This window comes from Clupea harengus, chromosome 9 (genome assembly GCF_900700415.2).
Source record: "Clupea harengus chromosome 9, Ch_v2.0.2, whole genome shotgun sequence".
Lineage (NCBI taxonomy): Eukaryota > Metazoa > Chordata > Actinopteri > Clupeiformes > Clupeidae > Clupea > Clupea harengus.
The window spans coordinates 9,828,636-9,844,804 of NC_045160.1; the positions used below are offsets into that span (position 1 = coordinate 9,828,636).

Consider the following 16,169-nt stretch of genomic DNA (forward strand, 5'->3'; position numbering starts at 1 on the left):
CTGCCTCTGCCTGGGTACGGTACAGCAACACCAGTTACCAATTGTTTAATTGTTTAAAAAATAAATGTCATATATAATCAGGCTATATTTCTAACGCTGTTACACCAACACACCAAGGTTATAATAGTTTTCCATTTTGAAATTGATAAAATGTTTATATTTAATCTGAATACAATATGTGTTTTCAGCAGGCGTGCCCGCAGGATTCTCGTCCATGGTATGTACACTCAAGAAATCTGTGCCATCATAGAGTGTGCCAGGCAGCAGCTCATGGTTGGTAAACTTGTGCCATCATAGAGTGTGCCAGGCAGCAGCTCATGGTTGGTAAACGGACAGAAACCATCAATAGGCATAAACAGAAGTGAACCACAGAACTACAGAGCATGAGACCGTGACAGAGAATGTACTGTGAAACAGGCCACGTTTCAGAAATCGCTTGATTGGAACATTATCTTCTTAACTTAGCCTACTTTATAGTCATGTATTCACCTGATTATAAGGCCCACTTCCATTAGTTAGCCTCCTGACATGCAACCTTGAATGGATTTGACGTCCGCGTCTTGAAACGTTATTTTGTATTAGCTTTTTAGCAGTCGCTATTAGTTTCCATTCGTTTTAGTTTGACATCTTCGGGTAGATTATTTTACTTGAGTTTACAGAAATAACCTCAAAACCTTTTTAGTTTTAGTTTCATCTTATTTTTAGTTTCAGTTCACGACAGGGCTGGAGTGGGGACACTTTTTAGCCCGGGAATTTCAGGCCCAAAACCGGCCCACTTTTTCCATGGTAGTGGAAATTGGATAAATGAAGCAACAGTTCAGCTCTTACTATCCTGTAGTTTTCTCTTTATTAATACCATGGTTCAACAAATAATTTAAAGGTTAAATAATAATCCACTCAAGCTGAGAAGTTAACAAAAAATATTCCACTATGCCACAAGAATAGGTTGATAAATTAACAAAAGCAGGAATAAATGAAGCATTTGAAACTTATCCCACTCTTCAACAAAGAGGCATATTGAACTAATGTTTACAGTTCAACTCACAGTTGAACTACAGTATACAGTTACATTGTGAATAGCACCAACAGCATCTACACAGCATCAGTAACCGCCTAAGCAGTGCACTGGTTTCAGCCACTTGATACACAGATCAAGTTTCAGTTTTGTTATCAATATTTGCATAATATTTGCAAAGTCTATGGATCACCATATATTGGGTGATATAAAAAGGCTAATATTTTAATTCAATTTAATATTTTGCTTGCGAATCGGTTGCCAACGCTACAACGATATTAACCAACGCTGCAACGCTGACCTAAATTTCCTTCGGGATTAATAAAGTATCCATCTATCTATCTATCTATCAACGTTAGCCGAATAGTTACGTTGCTAATCATTAGGCCTATGTCTCTCTTTACCAGTTGCCACTTGTGTTTGTCCTCTTGAAAATAAATCGGTAATAAATTTGGCATCCTCCTCCTCCAATGCCTTTCTTTTTTTCAACCTAGCTTTTTCAGCCCTTCCTGACCTCTTCCTCCCATCCATCCTCCCTGAGGCGTATCGTTGCGGTAGGGCCAGCCCAGCTATCGGTAGCCTATCTGAGAAAACTTTTTGGAAAAGACGGGCTATGGACCCAACCAACTCTATTTGGGAGGGGAGAACTTCCTCGCATGGTACAACCCATGCAGAGGCTCCGGTGTCAGAATGCGGAATGTGTGTAGCCTACTTTAAGAGAAGATGGACTAACGTGACAAATGTCAAAATATTCAATTCTCGACCGGCCCAGAAGTGAAGCGGCCCACCGGGAACTCTCCCGATTCTCCCGATTACCCACCCCGGGCCTGGTGTACGATAATAACCCTGCAACACACACACACACACTCACACACACACACATATATACACACAAACACACACATATACACACACACGCACTTACACACACACACACACACACACACACACACACACACACACATACACGCACACACATGCACACACACACACAGACACACATTTGTGCCTTCTGCAGCATTGTATAAAGACAGACAATATAAAACCAACACACACACACACACACACACACACATATGTGCCTTCTGCAGCATTGTATAAAGAGAGACAATATAACACCAACACACACACACACACACATATGTCACATGTGCCTTCAGACAATAGAACATGCTCAGCAGTCACCACATGCACTAAGGCTCGGGTGAAGAGCCGTGGTCACATGGCTCATGTCGCATGGTTCATGTCAATTGGATTTCCTCTTTTCCTGAATTTCATTTTTGTACAACTCTAGTGATTTATCATCTATCAAAGTAAGCTGCTCTAAAAATGAGTCCCTGATGAAATGATCTTTCAAGAGAATTTGAGGAGGGCTTTCAGGCTCTGCAGTGAAGCCAGTAGATGTTCAGTGGTGGCTGAATAATGCACACTGCACATGGATGTGCTGAAGTATGTTTTCATGTCAGCAACAAGGAAATAGCGTCTTAGCGTCTTGTCTATTAACATTGTATGTGTGGTACTGCACACTGGAAGAAACATTACCAAGCCAAATGATTTATTTTGTGAAAATGATTGATCATGGGGTGACATCAGGGTAACATTTAGTTTGACTCATGTGTCAGTAATGCTGACTGTCACTGTACATGGCACAAAACTAAAATAACTTTCATGGGTTGAAGCCTTGAGGCTAGTCAACTGGAGTATTGATAAATAGTTGAACTTACCTTTAGTCCAATTTGTAATCCTCCCTGTGCGTGGTGCCTGGGTGCCTGTTGTCTGAGTTCATCAGATTCATTCAGCAGCACTTGAGGCTTGTTTACTTGTTATCAGACTCTGAGTGGTGGAAGCTGAGGGGCTTCTGCAGTGAAATCTGTCTCGTGTGGGGATGGTCCCTCTCCATCTATTGGATTACGGCAGGGATTTCATTTAGTATTAATCTGGAGCAGGCAGCCTTCAGCACCGGGTGCAGCTGTTGGCTGTCTGCTCAGTGCAGCTATTGTTTGTGAATGTGTGTGTGTGTGTGTGGGTGTGTGTGTGTGTGTGTGTGTGTGTATGTGTTTGCGTGCTGAGCTGAGCTGGTGGTCGCGCATCTCTTTCTTCACTTCCAACCTGGTCTCCTCTTCTGTCAGAATGAATCTCTTCTGCTTCTCTCTGGTAAGATCAACGTTTTTGTCTGGTTGAGTTTTCTGGTGCTGAAAGCCCCCAGGAGTACAACACTCATATAGTTAGAGTTAGAGAGGGAAAGAAAGAGAATGAGGGGGGGAATCATGGAGGAGGAGAGAACAACAGTCATATATTTAGAGAGGGAGAGAAAGAGAATGAGAATGAGGGGGGAATCATGGAGGAGGAGAGAACAACAGTGAGGGGAGTAGGGGAGTTTGAGTCTGAGTAGGTACTATATGCACTATGTTTGTCTGCTGTCTCACTGTGGCTGTTTGTCTGCTTTAGCATACTAAAACTATATGTGATAATGTGTGATAATGTGTCAAATGTGTAATCATTTAATATGTATCAGTATCATTTAGTCAGAACAATACATGGTGTTCATTTGAACACATTTTACATATGGTTCATTAGTGTTGTCATCAAATACATCACAGGGCCAATGACTGACTGTTCAGTAATGTCTGCATAGAAGATATGCCAATAAGAGTGTAAAGATGTTTTCATGGAAGATATGTCAATAAGAGTAGAAGGATGTTTTCATAGAAAGAGGGCAACATGTGCATGGTGGTCAAATGGCATAGTGAAAAGTCCAATCCCCTGACAGATGCTGGCTATGTTTGGCATGATTCAGGATTAATATCATCGGAGTCTTTTGGAGCCCTTTCACCTGGATGGGACTCTGAATGAAGTTGCGTAGAGCCACATGAGTTGTATTCTATTGTCCATCACTCGTGGATAACCATGTAGTTATGTGAAATCAAAAATAATTTGGAGGATTTAGTGAACAACATATAGAGTTTCATTCCTCCACACTTTTCCACTCCTCTGCAAATGCAGGGTATTCTGAGTGAAAACTGCATAAACAAGTAATAGTAGACTTTTGTAAAACGCATTCGCTGACTGTCTCCTTTAATCAAAGCCATATTTACAGGGATAGACAGAGAGGGGCATACTCACAATGAGGCAAGTTAAAAAGAACACTGAACTAGTAATAACAGCCAACACCACTACTGTCCTCCACCATCCATCTTACAACAGATACCATTCTCTGAGAGAGGACCGTGTTGCCTGGAGCTCTACCTCTCTGAGTCGTCCATGCTGAAGCAACCATGCCACACACTAATAACATTGATTACCATCGGTATGGTCCTGAGAGGACCAGCATCCCAGTCCTAATCTCTGTGCTGGTGTGTCCCGTGCAGGAGGGTTCTCTGGACAGTCTGTATGAGGCGGTTCCAGACTCCAGTCACACAGAGGTGTACAGCATCCCCACCAGATCCCGCAGTCATGCCGCACTGCTGGGCGACAGCAATAAGTGGCATGCACCTCGGCACTCCAGCTCAACGGTAACAACACGCCTCTGACAGCTCCGCTACCAAATACTCATAACAGACAGGACCACCAGCTGTCGGCTGTCACACAACTACTCTTGCTTCACTGTTTTCTTTACTTTAAAGTTAACATCTGTGCCATGAGATCGCCTTTGCAATAGATGACATCTGTAGTGTTACACCTGAACTCTTCTCTTTAAATCAGTCCGTCAGCTTGATTAATAACACCACACTCTTCTCTTTAAATCAGTCCGTCAGCTTGATTAATAACACCACACTCTTCTCTTTAAATCAGTCCGTCAGCTTGATTAATAACACCACACCCACAGTGTCTACAGGCTGTGCAGAGCCAACAAATCCACTGCACACTCACATAACCTGATGTTCAAAATTACAACTGTTAGTAACATAACTGGTAGTAACATAAACACAAGTTGTGACTGACCACATTTCCTCTCTTTCCCAGGATCTCTCCCATGCCTCAAAGAAGAAGACGAGAAGGTGAGCTGGGCCTACTGTGCTTCAACACTTTATTCCAGTGCTCCAGGGCTATTGGGGAGTGAAAGTGTTGTGTTGAGACACTTTATTCCAGTGCTCCAGGGCTATGGGGGAGTGAAAGTATTGTGCCTTGTACACCATGGGAGTAAAATGGTCCCAAAGACCCTGGATCCTCTTGGAGATAATACCTATGGTCGAGGCTCTTTGCTTGAATCCTGCCGCTCGATCCTATATAGTCTTTACTCTCTAAGCTTTCAAGCATCTGTCTATTTATACCCAGCACCGTGCTCTTAAGGATGAGATGGGATGGACCAGCAAAGCTGCATTAGGTAGAACGCAGAATTCCTGGCATTTCTTTCAAACTAAAAGCATGGATAATGTTCATTAAAATGGGTTGTTGGTGTATTGTCTGTCTTACTGCAAAGCTGTTTGGGCATTTGAACCGCAGAAAAAAACACATTTATGGAAGTGTATTGCTAAGTGCATGTTCCTCACACAAGCATTTTAAGTGGATTCGGATCATCCAGTTAAATATCCCTGTTTGACTGTTGAGGTCTCAGAAAAATGCAAATGCTCTTCTAGATCTTTCTAGATGAAGAAGGATGTTTGCCTCACATACTATAACCTTACATGGGGTGAATAAGCACCATGGACAGGAAAGATGCCCCACTAAAAGTCCCTTCAGTGTAAAAGCTGTTGACATGACAGGGTGACCCAGTGAGCGCTTAAGCCCCTCCCTCCCCACATCCACTTAAAAGCACTTCAGATCAGCGGCAGAGGCTGCACTGACCCCAGCTGCTACAGATCACAGCAAACCTGCATGGGGCAGTTAACCTGCATGGGGCAGTTAACCTGCATGGGGCAATTAACCTTGGGAAGGTTGCGAACTGCATGTGGGAATGCCAAGAGTGGCTCTCACTCAGCTGAGAGGACAGACTCTAGACTCTGTAAGGCATCCAATGTCCTGTCCTCTCTGCACATACAGACAGACTCTAGGCTCTGTAAGGCATCCAATGTCCTGTCCTCTCTGCACATACAGACAGACCCCTTACTGTATGTCATGTTCAGAGTAGGAGGGAGGACTCAAGCTCTTGGCCATATGTTTGTGTGTTTTTATGATGACAGGGATGTTTCTGTATGAACTCATTTCTGTTTTTTGTTTCCAGAGAGATGATGTCACATTCTGTATCTGCCACTGCACTAGGTATGTACAGTGAATTCAAGCTAATCTTGTTCAAATTGGCTACTTCGGGAACGTTTTTAAGAGCAGGTTTGTTGAAAAATGTACACTGCTAAATAGAGATTCAAATCTTCGCCAGAATAATCAAATATTGCAAACAAATAATAATAGTGCAATTGGCATACCTGCCAACATTTAGGTGTCCTGTCCTGCCCTGGCATTTAAACAGCAGCTAAGTTAGCCAGCTAATTCATTGGGCAACTGGTCCACCTGCCTGCACATAGAGTGGGTTGTGGGTTGCCAGGTTGCAGTTATAGATGGGTTGAAATTGCTTGTAGTGTGTGGATTGTGTGTGTAAATTGTGTTTAATAGACAATCTGGCATCATGAGTAACGTCAAACCAACATACAAAGCCTACGGATCCGTGTATGATGATTATTCAGAACAAAGTTGGAGGGACGGGAACATTTCCCAGAATTGACCCGAGTTTCCCAGGAGAAACAACAAAATGGGAGGGTGCTGGGAGATACAGGGTGCCTTGTAATACAGAACAAATACGGGAGTGTTGGCAGGTACACAGCTGGTCTCTGGTGTTCGAGAACTGTCCACCTAGGCACAAATAATGAACATTCAGTTTTGGTTTAATCCAGAAAATAGACTTATTTTGGTGCTGTGGATGTTGACCATAGAAAAGAAAAAAGGTCTGTAATTAAGCCACTTACTTCTACTGGCTGAGATACACATTTGACAAACTGTGGCAAACACACACTAATGATGTAAAACACACACTAATAATGCAAACACACACTAATGATGTAAAACAACGGTCTGCCACACAAGGTTGCACAAACACATTGACTAAATAAATGGAGGGGTAATCTACTTGTGTTTCATCTGTGTCCTCTGAGGGTTGTGTGACGTGGTGCAGCTCATCAGCAAATCAGGATGTAATGGTTTCGCTTTTTTTCCTTCCTGAAGATAATGCCTCCAGCAGTAATGGTCCCCCACTCTGGCTCCCCGCCAGGAACCCAGAAGATTTACTCCACATCAAGACCAATCAGAATGAAGGTAAATGATTTACTCCACATCAAGACCAATCAGAATGAAGGTAAATGATTTACCCCACATCAAGACCAATCAGAATGAAGGTAAATGATTTACCCCACATCAAGACCAATCAGAATGAAGGTAAATTATTTACTCCACATCAAGACCAATCAGAATGAAGGTAAATGATTTACTCCACATCAAGAACAATCAGAATGAAGGTAAATGCTCTGAGGATTTGTGTGGGCGTCGTATCATTTATAGTATTGATGGCCAGATGAAATAGTATAGTATAGTATTTATAGTATTGATGGCCAGATGAAATAGTATAGTATAGTATTTATAGTATCGATGGCCAGATGAAATAGTATAGTATAGTATTTATAGTAATGATGGCCAGATGAAACTGGAATGGCAATGGCACCCAATCCTCCTTGGAGGCGATGGAAGAGGGAGGCAGACATCAGTGCTGAGCATGTATCTTAAGGCACTTGGCTGTCATGTGCGGGATTAATCAGGGGACAGATGGACTTTCTGAGCAAACAGATTCTGCAACGAAGCCTCACGACATGAGCCCAAATCACAGCTTATCCTGAAACAGACCCGGTCCTGATCTGGGTCGGACCACCAAAACACTGACCATGTGGACATACAGAAACAGACATACATCTTTAGGTCTTTAGTTTTCACCAACAAGAGCTGAATAGAAGGGAACAAATGCTGTATCCAATGGCAACCAAAGGCAGGCATGCACTTTCCATAATGAAGCTCTGTGGACTAAGCACTCATCAAGGGGAAGTGATTTCCCTGCTGAACACGGGGGACTTTTCCCCTGATTCAGCAGACAGGGCTGTGCTGTGCCGCACTAACAGGAATCCCTTATGGCACAGTTCACTCATTAATCCTTCCCCTTTGTGTTTTAGTCCTGATTACAACTACAAGATCATTTCAAAGCAACTGGGTGATAGTGTGGATGTTTTTTTTTTGTTTTATATTTAAATACTGATAATACTGAAAATACAGCACATTCATATCTCATACGTAGTGGTCAAAAAATAAACTGACAAACCATGAATATTTAATGGAAAAATAATATTGGTTTTAATGTCTTTTTCAAATGATTAGAGCTGGCAGCCTCTCTGAAACAGTTAGACCACAGGACATCACATGAAAATCTACACCTGAAGAATTCAGGGCCAGTGAAGGTGAGACCTTGTCTGAAGCTAGAGAAATACTGCTCGGTCAGACCCAACGAGTGCAATGAGCTCATTTCAGTTTTTCTTGTGTGGCTCCCAGATTGTCTGTTATGAGGAACAGAACCCCGACCAACAGCTTCAAAATGGCAGAGAGAGAGATTCGGTGAGTTCCTCATCCTGCCACCACCTCCTCTAGCCACTGCCCCCTCTCGCTCCCCTCTGCCCTAGGCATGCTTGTTGTCCTAAATGGGGGTAATCACTTAGGGCAGACGCTGAGTGTAAATGCTGTGCAGATGGTGCAGAGACAGGGAGAGAGGGTTCTCCTGCACTGACTTGTTAATCCTCACAGTACATGTTGAGAAGGGGGGGGGGGGGGGGGGGGGGTTGGTGAGAAGGAGAGAGTGATTAAGACTGTTTGTGTGTGTGTGTGTGTGTGTGTGTGTGCGTGTGTGTGTGTGTGTGTGTGTGTGTGTGTGTGTGTGTATGTGTATGTGTGTGTGTGTGTGCGTGTGTGTGTGTGTGTGTGTGTGTGTGTGTATGTGTGTGTGTGTGTGTGTGTGTGTGTGTACATGTACTGGATATTAGTGGAGCTGGCACTCAATCCTTCATTTATGTCTGTTCCATTGAGTACTGGCAAAGGCAAAGATCTACCAGGCCAAATGGTACCAACCATGAGGCTCATGCCGAGACTTGGACAGACAGTGTCCTTAAGCACAGTAGACTGATGAGGCTGGAATAGGATAAAAGACTGGCACCTGACTGAATGAGAGGTTGACTGTGTTGGGACTGTGTTACAGTCAGCCCTCTGGTGCCATCTAATGAGATGTATTTTTATTTTTTACCTTTAATCACTAGACTGTCACAAACAACAAGCAAATAAGACAACCAAGAGGAACCATCAGGAAAAGTCAAAAGGCTGGGAAGAAAGGGAGTGGAAATGTCAGACCAAGAAGCATAAGCAAGTCCACAGGTGCCTGAAAGAACACAATATATATCTTTTCAATTCTTTTCAATAGCATTTGATATTAACTATGTAAATGTGAATAAAAGAGATATGGGTGTTCATTTTGTGATTTTTCATGTACAATACGAAAGAAATCCAGGTATGAACAATGCCCTTAATAAAATGAAAATGCAGCCTAATGGTTTGTGTCTGTAGGTAAAGGTCACTCAAAAGGTGGTGGCCCAGGCCCAGCTGCAGGCAGAGGTGTGGAGGTGCCCCCACCAACCCCAGAGAACGGCATCCACAGACTGGACCTCCCAGATGGCCAGGCCCCAGGCTCCAGGGAGCGACAGAGCTGGAGTGCCCCAACTGAGGCGACCCAAGCCTGGTGTCCCTCGTACCACACCTGCCGGAGACCCCACACTGAATACCGTGTATACTCCCAGGACCTCACACTGCCCACGGGCAAGGAGTGGACCAAAACAGACCAAGACAGACGCATAAGGAGAGACGGACCCTTCCATGCCAGTATGGTTCGCTCGGTCACAGATATGGATCTCCGAGCCTCAAAAGTAAGCGATAAAGAGTCAATTCCATTTGTTTCCCTTTGTAAGGTTTTGCCAATGTTCCTGAGGGAATGTGCAGCTCAGCACATGCTTACACTTGACGCTTTATGCTTTTAGTTGACAATCTTCCTAGATTCCTAGAGTAATCTGGTTTGTGTTCATCATGGAGGTCTTAGTGAACACTGTTCTTTCCTGAACGATGAGCATGTGCACTTTATGTTTGTATGTTATGGTGCAGCCAGATAGATTAGAAGCCTTAATCCTGGATTGAGACTTCAGCATGCCTGATTGCACAGTGGATTAGGTCATGCCATTGTCCATAGGGTGTTCTGCAAATGAAAGCAAGCTACATAAGATATTAGGGAAATGATTGGAGAAATGCTAATGGAAAGGGAAGTAAAGAGGTTTGGAGGGATGGGTAGGCTAATTTCTTCTCATGTGGTGGAGAAAAGAACACGCTGGATCTGCACTTAGCAATCAATAGACCAAAAACATTAAGATCGTCTTCAAAGTATTTTCTCGCCAAATCATGAAATACTCCCAGATTAATGGCAAAATGGTCTCAGCCACACAACAGAAAAACAAGAGAAAAGTATTGATAGCTGTGAGGGACCAAGGCGGCCAGCCCACGTTTGGGATGTAGGCTGGCAGGAGTTGGTGTTGAAGATGGGGGAAACAATGGGCAGAAGATGGTGGCTTTCTTTTTAACGGCAACAGGGTCCACCCTCGAAGGCACTTACTGTAGTTCTGTACACATGTCATGAAATTACCAAATTAACGTGCACTAGTAATCAAAATAGCTTATAAACAACACTCTTCTTTGTTGCGTACAAGAACCCATGTTGCTGGGTATCAGTGCCCAGTGACTTCCCACTTCCTTCTGGTCTGTGTGTCATTCAGAAGATGAAACTTCCTGTTCCTCAATTGCCAAGTCTGAGATTTTGCAATCTGAATTAAAAGAGAAAGGAAAGTTAGCTATGATGCAAAAGGTCCTTTTTTCAGGAATCTTCCAGAGACCTTTGACACATTTCAAAAATATTATTTTAATAGACAAATTAAATCTACTACCACTACCACCACTACTACTATTAATACTACTACTACTACTACTAATAATAATAATAATACTAGTTGTAGTAGTTTAATTATGATTTTCCACTACAATGTGAGTCCTCATCCACCTAATTAGGCAGTAACTCTTACTGTAAATCGCAGATATCCATCTCATGGTTACTAGAAATGACAGCATAAGAACTTGCTGAACACAGAGCACAAACTGCACACACAAGCAGTTAGTGTTTCCTCTCTGAAACCTCATTACAGACAGAAGTGTGAGATGACTTCCTGTTTCATTTGAGGAAGCCATCAAACAGAGACTTTAGTTCCACTGAAGAGTTCCATTTCCATTTGGTGTTGAATGGTCAACGCACTCTTTAACAGACAGGGACAGTGTTATTTTCCAAACCTTCAACTCCTCAACAATGCTCCAGAGGGCCGTTTCAAATGTGTCTGACAAACCCAAAAGCCTGAAACCAAAGGTAGGTCAAAATGAGACTTATGCAAGTCTGTCTATATTCAAAATACTGGATGTGCAAATTGAACTTCTGAAACACCAACAACTTCCACTGTATCTGTGTTGCATTAAAATGGATGGAATGGTGATGACCTGAGATCCCAAACTATCAGAGACCAGTGCATGAGAGCCAGAGGTGAAAGCTGGTGGTCAAATGCAGGCAAATTGACTCTTAGTGTCCAATGGCTATGAGCAAGTGCTTAAATTCACTAAGATTGTGGGGTTTGCTGCCTTCATTATTTGGCCGTTGTGATAAGCAGCTGTCAAGTTTGAGAAGATAAACAGCATAGAAAGGATCCTATAACAACACAACCGAGGCAGAGTGAATCTATTCCACTTTAGAAAAGAGTTTGAGAGTAGAAGAGAGACTAGAAAACTGTTGGAAGTGTTGGCACTTCTACTGTAGAAATTAGTATTTTCTAATCTTTGGCACATTTCACACAGCGATCCACCAGCTTTGGAAGGTTTGACAAACACCAACCACCAGCAGTGAAACCTCAGGAAAATGCAACAGCTATGGTAGGCATGTTGGCTAAGATTTATAACTTGAGTTGTAGAAACTATGAGAGCATAAACCTCAATGCCTAGGCTTCCATTTTCCCTTTTTGTCTAAGACGAAATAAACATTGTGCTCATTTATATGCAGGTATATTTGTACTTATAGATAGATGTAGATGAGTGTGAATGTATACTTGTTGTGTGTGTTTGTGAGTCACGTATAAGTTGTACAGTGTTTGTGTACATATGCGTATATGTTTGTGTTAATTGCGTGTTGTCTTTGCGTGTCTGCTCATGATCCAGCTTGATGAGGGAAACTCCACTCTTGAGACTTGTGAGCCAGGCAAACAGGGGAGCTTGAGTAAGAAGATGAGGGCCATTTCTTTGACCATGCGCCTAAAGATGGGCAGGAAATGTGCCAAGAATCTGTCAGACGACATGGTGAGTGACTCACGGAGGCCTGTGGCTGTGGCTGTGCTCATTGGGGTTCTGATGTTATGACAGATTGTGAACAGCATGTCAAAAGTACAAATTCAACAGTAATGGGGAAGTACACCTGTTGCTGAATAGGTAAAGGAAGATACATGTGTGGTTAAAGGTCAACTGAATTAGCTAATGGACAACAGAAAATACAAAAGTAAGAACACCATATACTATAAACATGAATGTAAGGTTTGTTTGATATTCTATTTGAAAAGAAATGTACAAATGTAACAATAACATACAAAGCAATGGCCGCTTGAAATTCTGTGAAAGGTTTATTTCTTTTTTTGTATCCATTTCAATCACTTCTCCAGGTTGACGAGACAGACAAAGATCAAGAGGAAGCAAAAGAGATCGGACCCAGCGATAAGCCCAGTGACTCTTCAGAGAGTCTGTACAGCGGACAGAGTTCTACCAGTAAGTGTGCATCTCCATCACAGAGCTAACACACTCAATCACTGCTGCTGTTAACATCATAGCGATCAGGTTTAACGAGCTTTCAAAAGCCTTTTGTAACTCTCTATTCCAACACATCTGAGCCAGTGTGATCATAGCCGTGCGCCCTGCCTCATGTGTTACTGGCTCAGGTGGTAATCATAGCCGTGCGCCTGCCTCATGTGTTACTGGCTCAGGTGGTAATCATAGCCGTGCGCCTGCCTCATGTGTTACTGGCTCAGGTGGTGTGGTGAGCAGCTCTGATGGCTCCAGCAACAGAGGCAGCCTGAGACTGGAGGAGGAGCTGCCCTACGCTGGCCAGGTCTGCGGACGAGCCCGGGTCCACACAGACTTCGTTCCAAGCCCCTATGACACAGACTCCCTCAAGCTCAAGGTAGACCTGCTTACAACATTGTACACTAGTTATCACCTCATATATGAGATAAAGCTCAAGGTAGACCTGCTTACAACAATGTACACTATTTATCATCTCATATATGAGAGCCATAAAATCTGCTTAGGCATTGGTAATAGAGGGTCTGTTGGAATTTGCCAGAATGTCAAAGAGCTGTTGAAGTTCAGTTGCTTGTTACTTTGTATTTGCATTTGTGTCTGTATTTTAAGCACTTGAATTTGACCTCACAGGTTGGAGACATTATAAGCGTCATAAGTAAACCCCCTATGGGCATATGGACAGGCATGCTGAACAACAAAGTGGGAAACTTTAAGTTCATCTATGTCGACATGCTTCCTGAAAAAGAGAAAGACGAAGACACTCCAAAGATAAGGCCTCAGAGACTTTCCAAAAGGTCACGACCCAAAACCCTCCTGGAACTACTTGAACGGCTGCAGTTAGAGGTAAGTGCTTACAAGGTCAATAACTAAACTAAATTCATTAATATTACTGTGAAATAAATGGCTCACCCCCATAATGAGATTAAACCCTTTTAATTGTAGATTCTATATTTAGGTTAGGATCATTACCTTGCAAATGCTAATACTAAAATCCCATTCCCTCCTTTCTGTGTCAAAGGAGTATGCCTCTTCACTGCTACTGAATGGCTACCAGACGGCTGATGACTTGATACATCTACAAGAGAAACACCTTACAGAACTGAACATCACTGATCCTGAACATCGGCAAAGGCTGCTTGCTGTCGCTAATGTTTACTATGAAATAGGAGGTGAGAGGCCGGTATCTGATAGTCAAGACTTCCATTTTATGGAATGGAAAAAAACTGATTTTTTTGTGCAATCTAGGCCTACATGTGTTCATCAGGTTTTCAGTCATTGTGGACACACCACAACCTAGAGTGAAACTGCTTGCAAAGAGCAACTATTTCCTTAGATCTTTTTTTAAGCTATGAATGCAAAACAGCTTAGACAGTTCAGGCTTAGACCTGGATAAAACATCTGTTCCTCTGCCTAGACAGTCTCCACTTACTCAGCACACATATCAGTCATACAGGGCTTTTTTGGTCTTAAATTTAGGTCAGCAAAATTGTTCCGTTCATCTCATGTGGGAACAGGTGGCATTTGTGTGGGCCAACTCTGACGGTTGTTTTAGTAAACATGATGCTATAAGCCACCGAGACAACCAGTCATTTCATTAAGCTAAAAGCCATTAGGGGTATGTTGTGACTAACCTCATTTATCAGCCCGAGATGGAATTAACAGACAGGTGTCCATTTGGGAATCCCAGTGTGTATTTCTAATATATCACATTTATTTACCACCATCAGGTGATGACCGCGACAATGATAAAGAGGACGAAGAGACAAATGACTGCCCGCGGGACTCTGGCTGTTTTATTCCATCAGAGTGTTCCGACAGCAAGGATGATGTGGAAGGTCACCCAGCAACACCTGATGCTCCGGAGCACTGATGATGATATGTCGCTATCCACGGCTATGCCCTTGTATATTCTATAATTCATTTAGCACGTATGTCCCCAGTCATGTTCACATGGTCTTTATTCGTTTCAGATGGCCATGAGTGGTCTGTGTTTACAAAACACGAGTAAGCCTATTAGATGTTTTATGTTTTTTTTTTTTTTTTTCCAAATCGCCTTGATTGGAGTCAACATTGTCTGTTACAAATATCTTTTTTTTCAGATTGACCGTGAAAAGGTTTGTTTGTGTGTGTGTGTGTGTGTGTGTGTGTGTGTGTGTGTGTGTGTGTGTGAATGACAGAGAGAGGCTCTGTTTTTTATTAATGTTTTAAGTGTAATATATTTAATCAGTGTACATAGTCAATCTGAACAGCATAATAAAATCAATTATTATCAATTATCAACTATTTACCATGAATACTTGCCATGTGTCCACTTCAGATTCAAAATTAAAATGGGCTTTATTAGCACACCAAACATACTGGACCCCATCTGAGCCTAACACATTGATATTTGTCTTATCTGACCAAAGAATGTGCTCCCTGTATTCATCAAGCTTTTTCTCATGCTCTGTAGCAGAGTTGAATCTTGCAGTTTTGTGCCAAAGGGTTGTTTGGCTCAGATTGGGTCCAGCATGTTTGGGGTGAACTTGGCCAGGACCACCACAGTGAGTGCATAGTCCTGACAGTGAAGCACGGAGGTGGGAGTGTGCTGATATGGGGCTGCATGAGTGCAAACAGTGTTGGTGAGATGACATTTAAAGATGGCACCATGAATGCCTGTGGAAACATCAAAATACTGGCTGACAAGATGACTCAGAAGCTTGGCATGAATACAAATATTCCAGCATGATAACAATCCAAAGCACACTGCCAAAATCATACAAGAGTTTCTAAAGAAGAAAACGTTAAAACTATGACCTGGCCAAATATGTTGCCTTGAATCCAATAGAACACCTTTAAGGTATTTTAAAGAGAAAGGGCAAACACCCTACGGCCCAATGTACTAATGTAATTACTGTAATGTGATACAATTTTGAATACATTGACATTTAAGTAATTGCATAGGGATGTAGGCTACTCACTTCTGTTGTATAATGTATCTAGCCAATGAACGAGAGGAAACGCTGCCAATTTACCCTAATCTAACCTAATCTATTCTTTTGCTTGTTGATTTTGTGGTGGTTGGTGAACAGCAGTTTGTGAGTAGTTGTTTTTGAGCTTGTGAGCTTCAGTACCAATTGGTTCAGAGGACTCTTTTTTAGGATTCAGTCCCTCAAATGAGAGCGAACTGGATTTGAGAATTTAAGAATTTCTTGATATATTTTTAGATCAAATCAACGGCCTA

At 42.5% G+C, this 16,169-nt stretch overlaps 1 protein-coding gene across 2 annotated transcripts; it reads left to right on the top strand.

The window, feature by feature from the left end:
* Nucleotides 1-3,063: 3,063 nt before the first annotated feature.
* Nucleotides 3,064-15,222, top strand: samsn1a (SAM domain, SH3 domain and nuclear localisation signals 1a). 2 transcript variants are annotated; one of them, XM_031573299.2, is made up of 16 exons: nucleotides 3,064-3,169; nucleotides 4,384-4,527; nucleotides 4,979-5,013; nucleotides 6,177-6,214; nucleotides 7,169-7,258; nucleotides 8,363-8,442; nucleotides 8,534-8,596; nucleotides 9,289-9,403; nucleotides 9,593-9,948; nucleotides 11,960-12,034; nucleotides 12,317-12,454; nucleotides 12,811-12,913; nucleotides 13,168-13,325; nucleotides 13,577-13,789; nucleotides 13,965-14,115; nucleotides 14,674-15,222. In XM_031573299.2, exons 1-16 carry the CDS (start codon nucleotides 3,068-3,070, stop codon nucleotides 14,814-14,816), a joined length of 2,004 nt encoding a protein of 667 aa, XP_031429159.1. In that variant the 5' UTR covers nucleotides 3,064-3,067; the 3' UTR covers nucleotides 14,817-15,222. The 2 variants fall into 2 exon arrangements, with proteins under 2 accessions (XP_031429159.1, XP_031429160.2); XM_031573300.2 differs by having other exon boundaries at nucleotides 3,074-3,169; nucleotides 13,174-13,325.
* The last annotated feature ends 947 nt before the right edge of the window (nucleotides 15,223-16,169 follow it).

Bases quoted from the DNA above. Each gene is read 5' to 3' on its own strand.
- samsn1a (XM_031573299.2), top strand. From the start codon at position 3,068: ATGTGTTTGCGTGCTGAGCTGAGCTGGTGGTCGCGCATCTCTTTCTTC. The intron at 9,949-11,959 runs GTAAGCGATAAA...CATTTCACACAG, and splicing joins TGGATCTCCGAGCCTCAAAA to CGATCCACCAGCTTTGGAAG. The intron at 13,790-13,964 runs GTAAGTGCTTAC...TCTGTGTCAAAG, and splicing joins TTGAACGGCTGCAGTTAGAG to GAGTATGCCTCTTCACTGCT.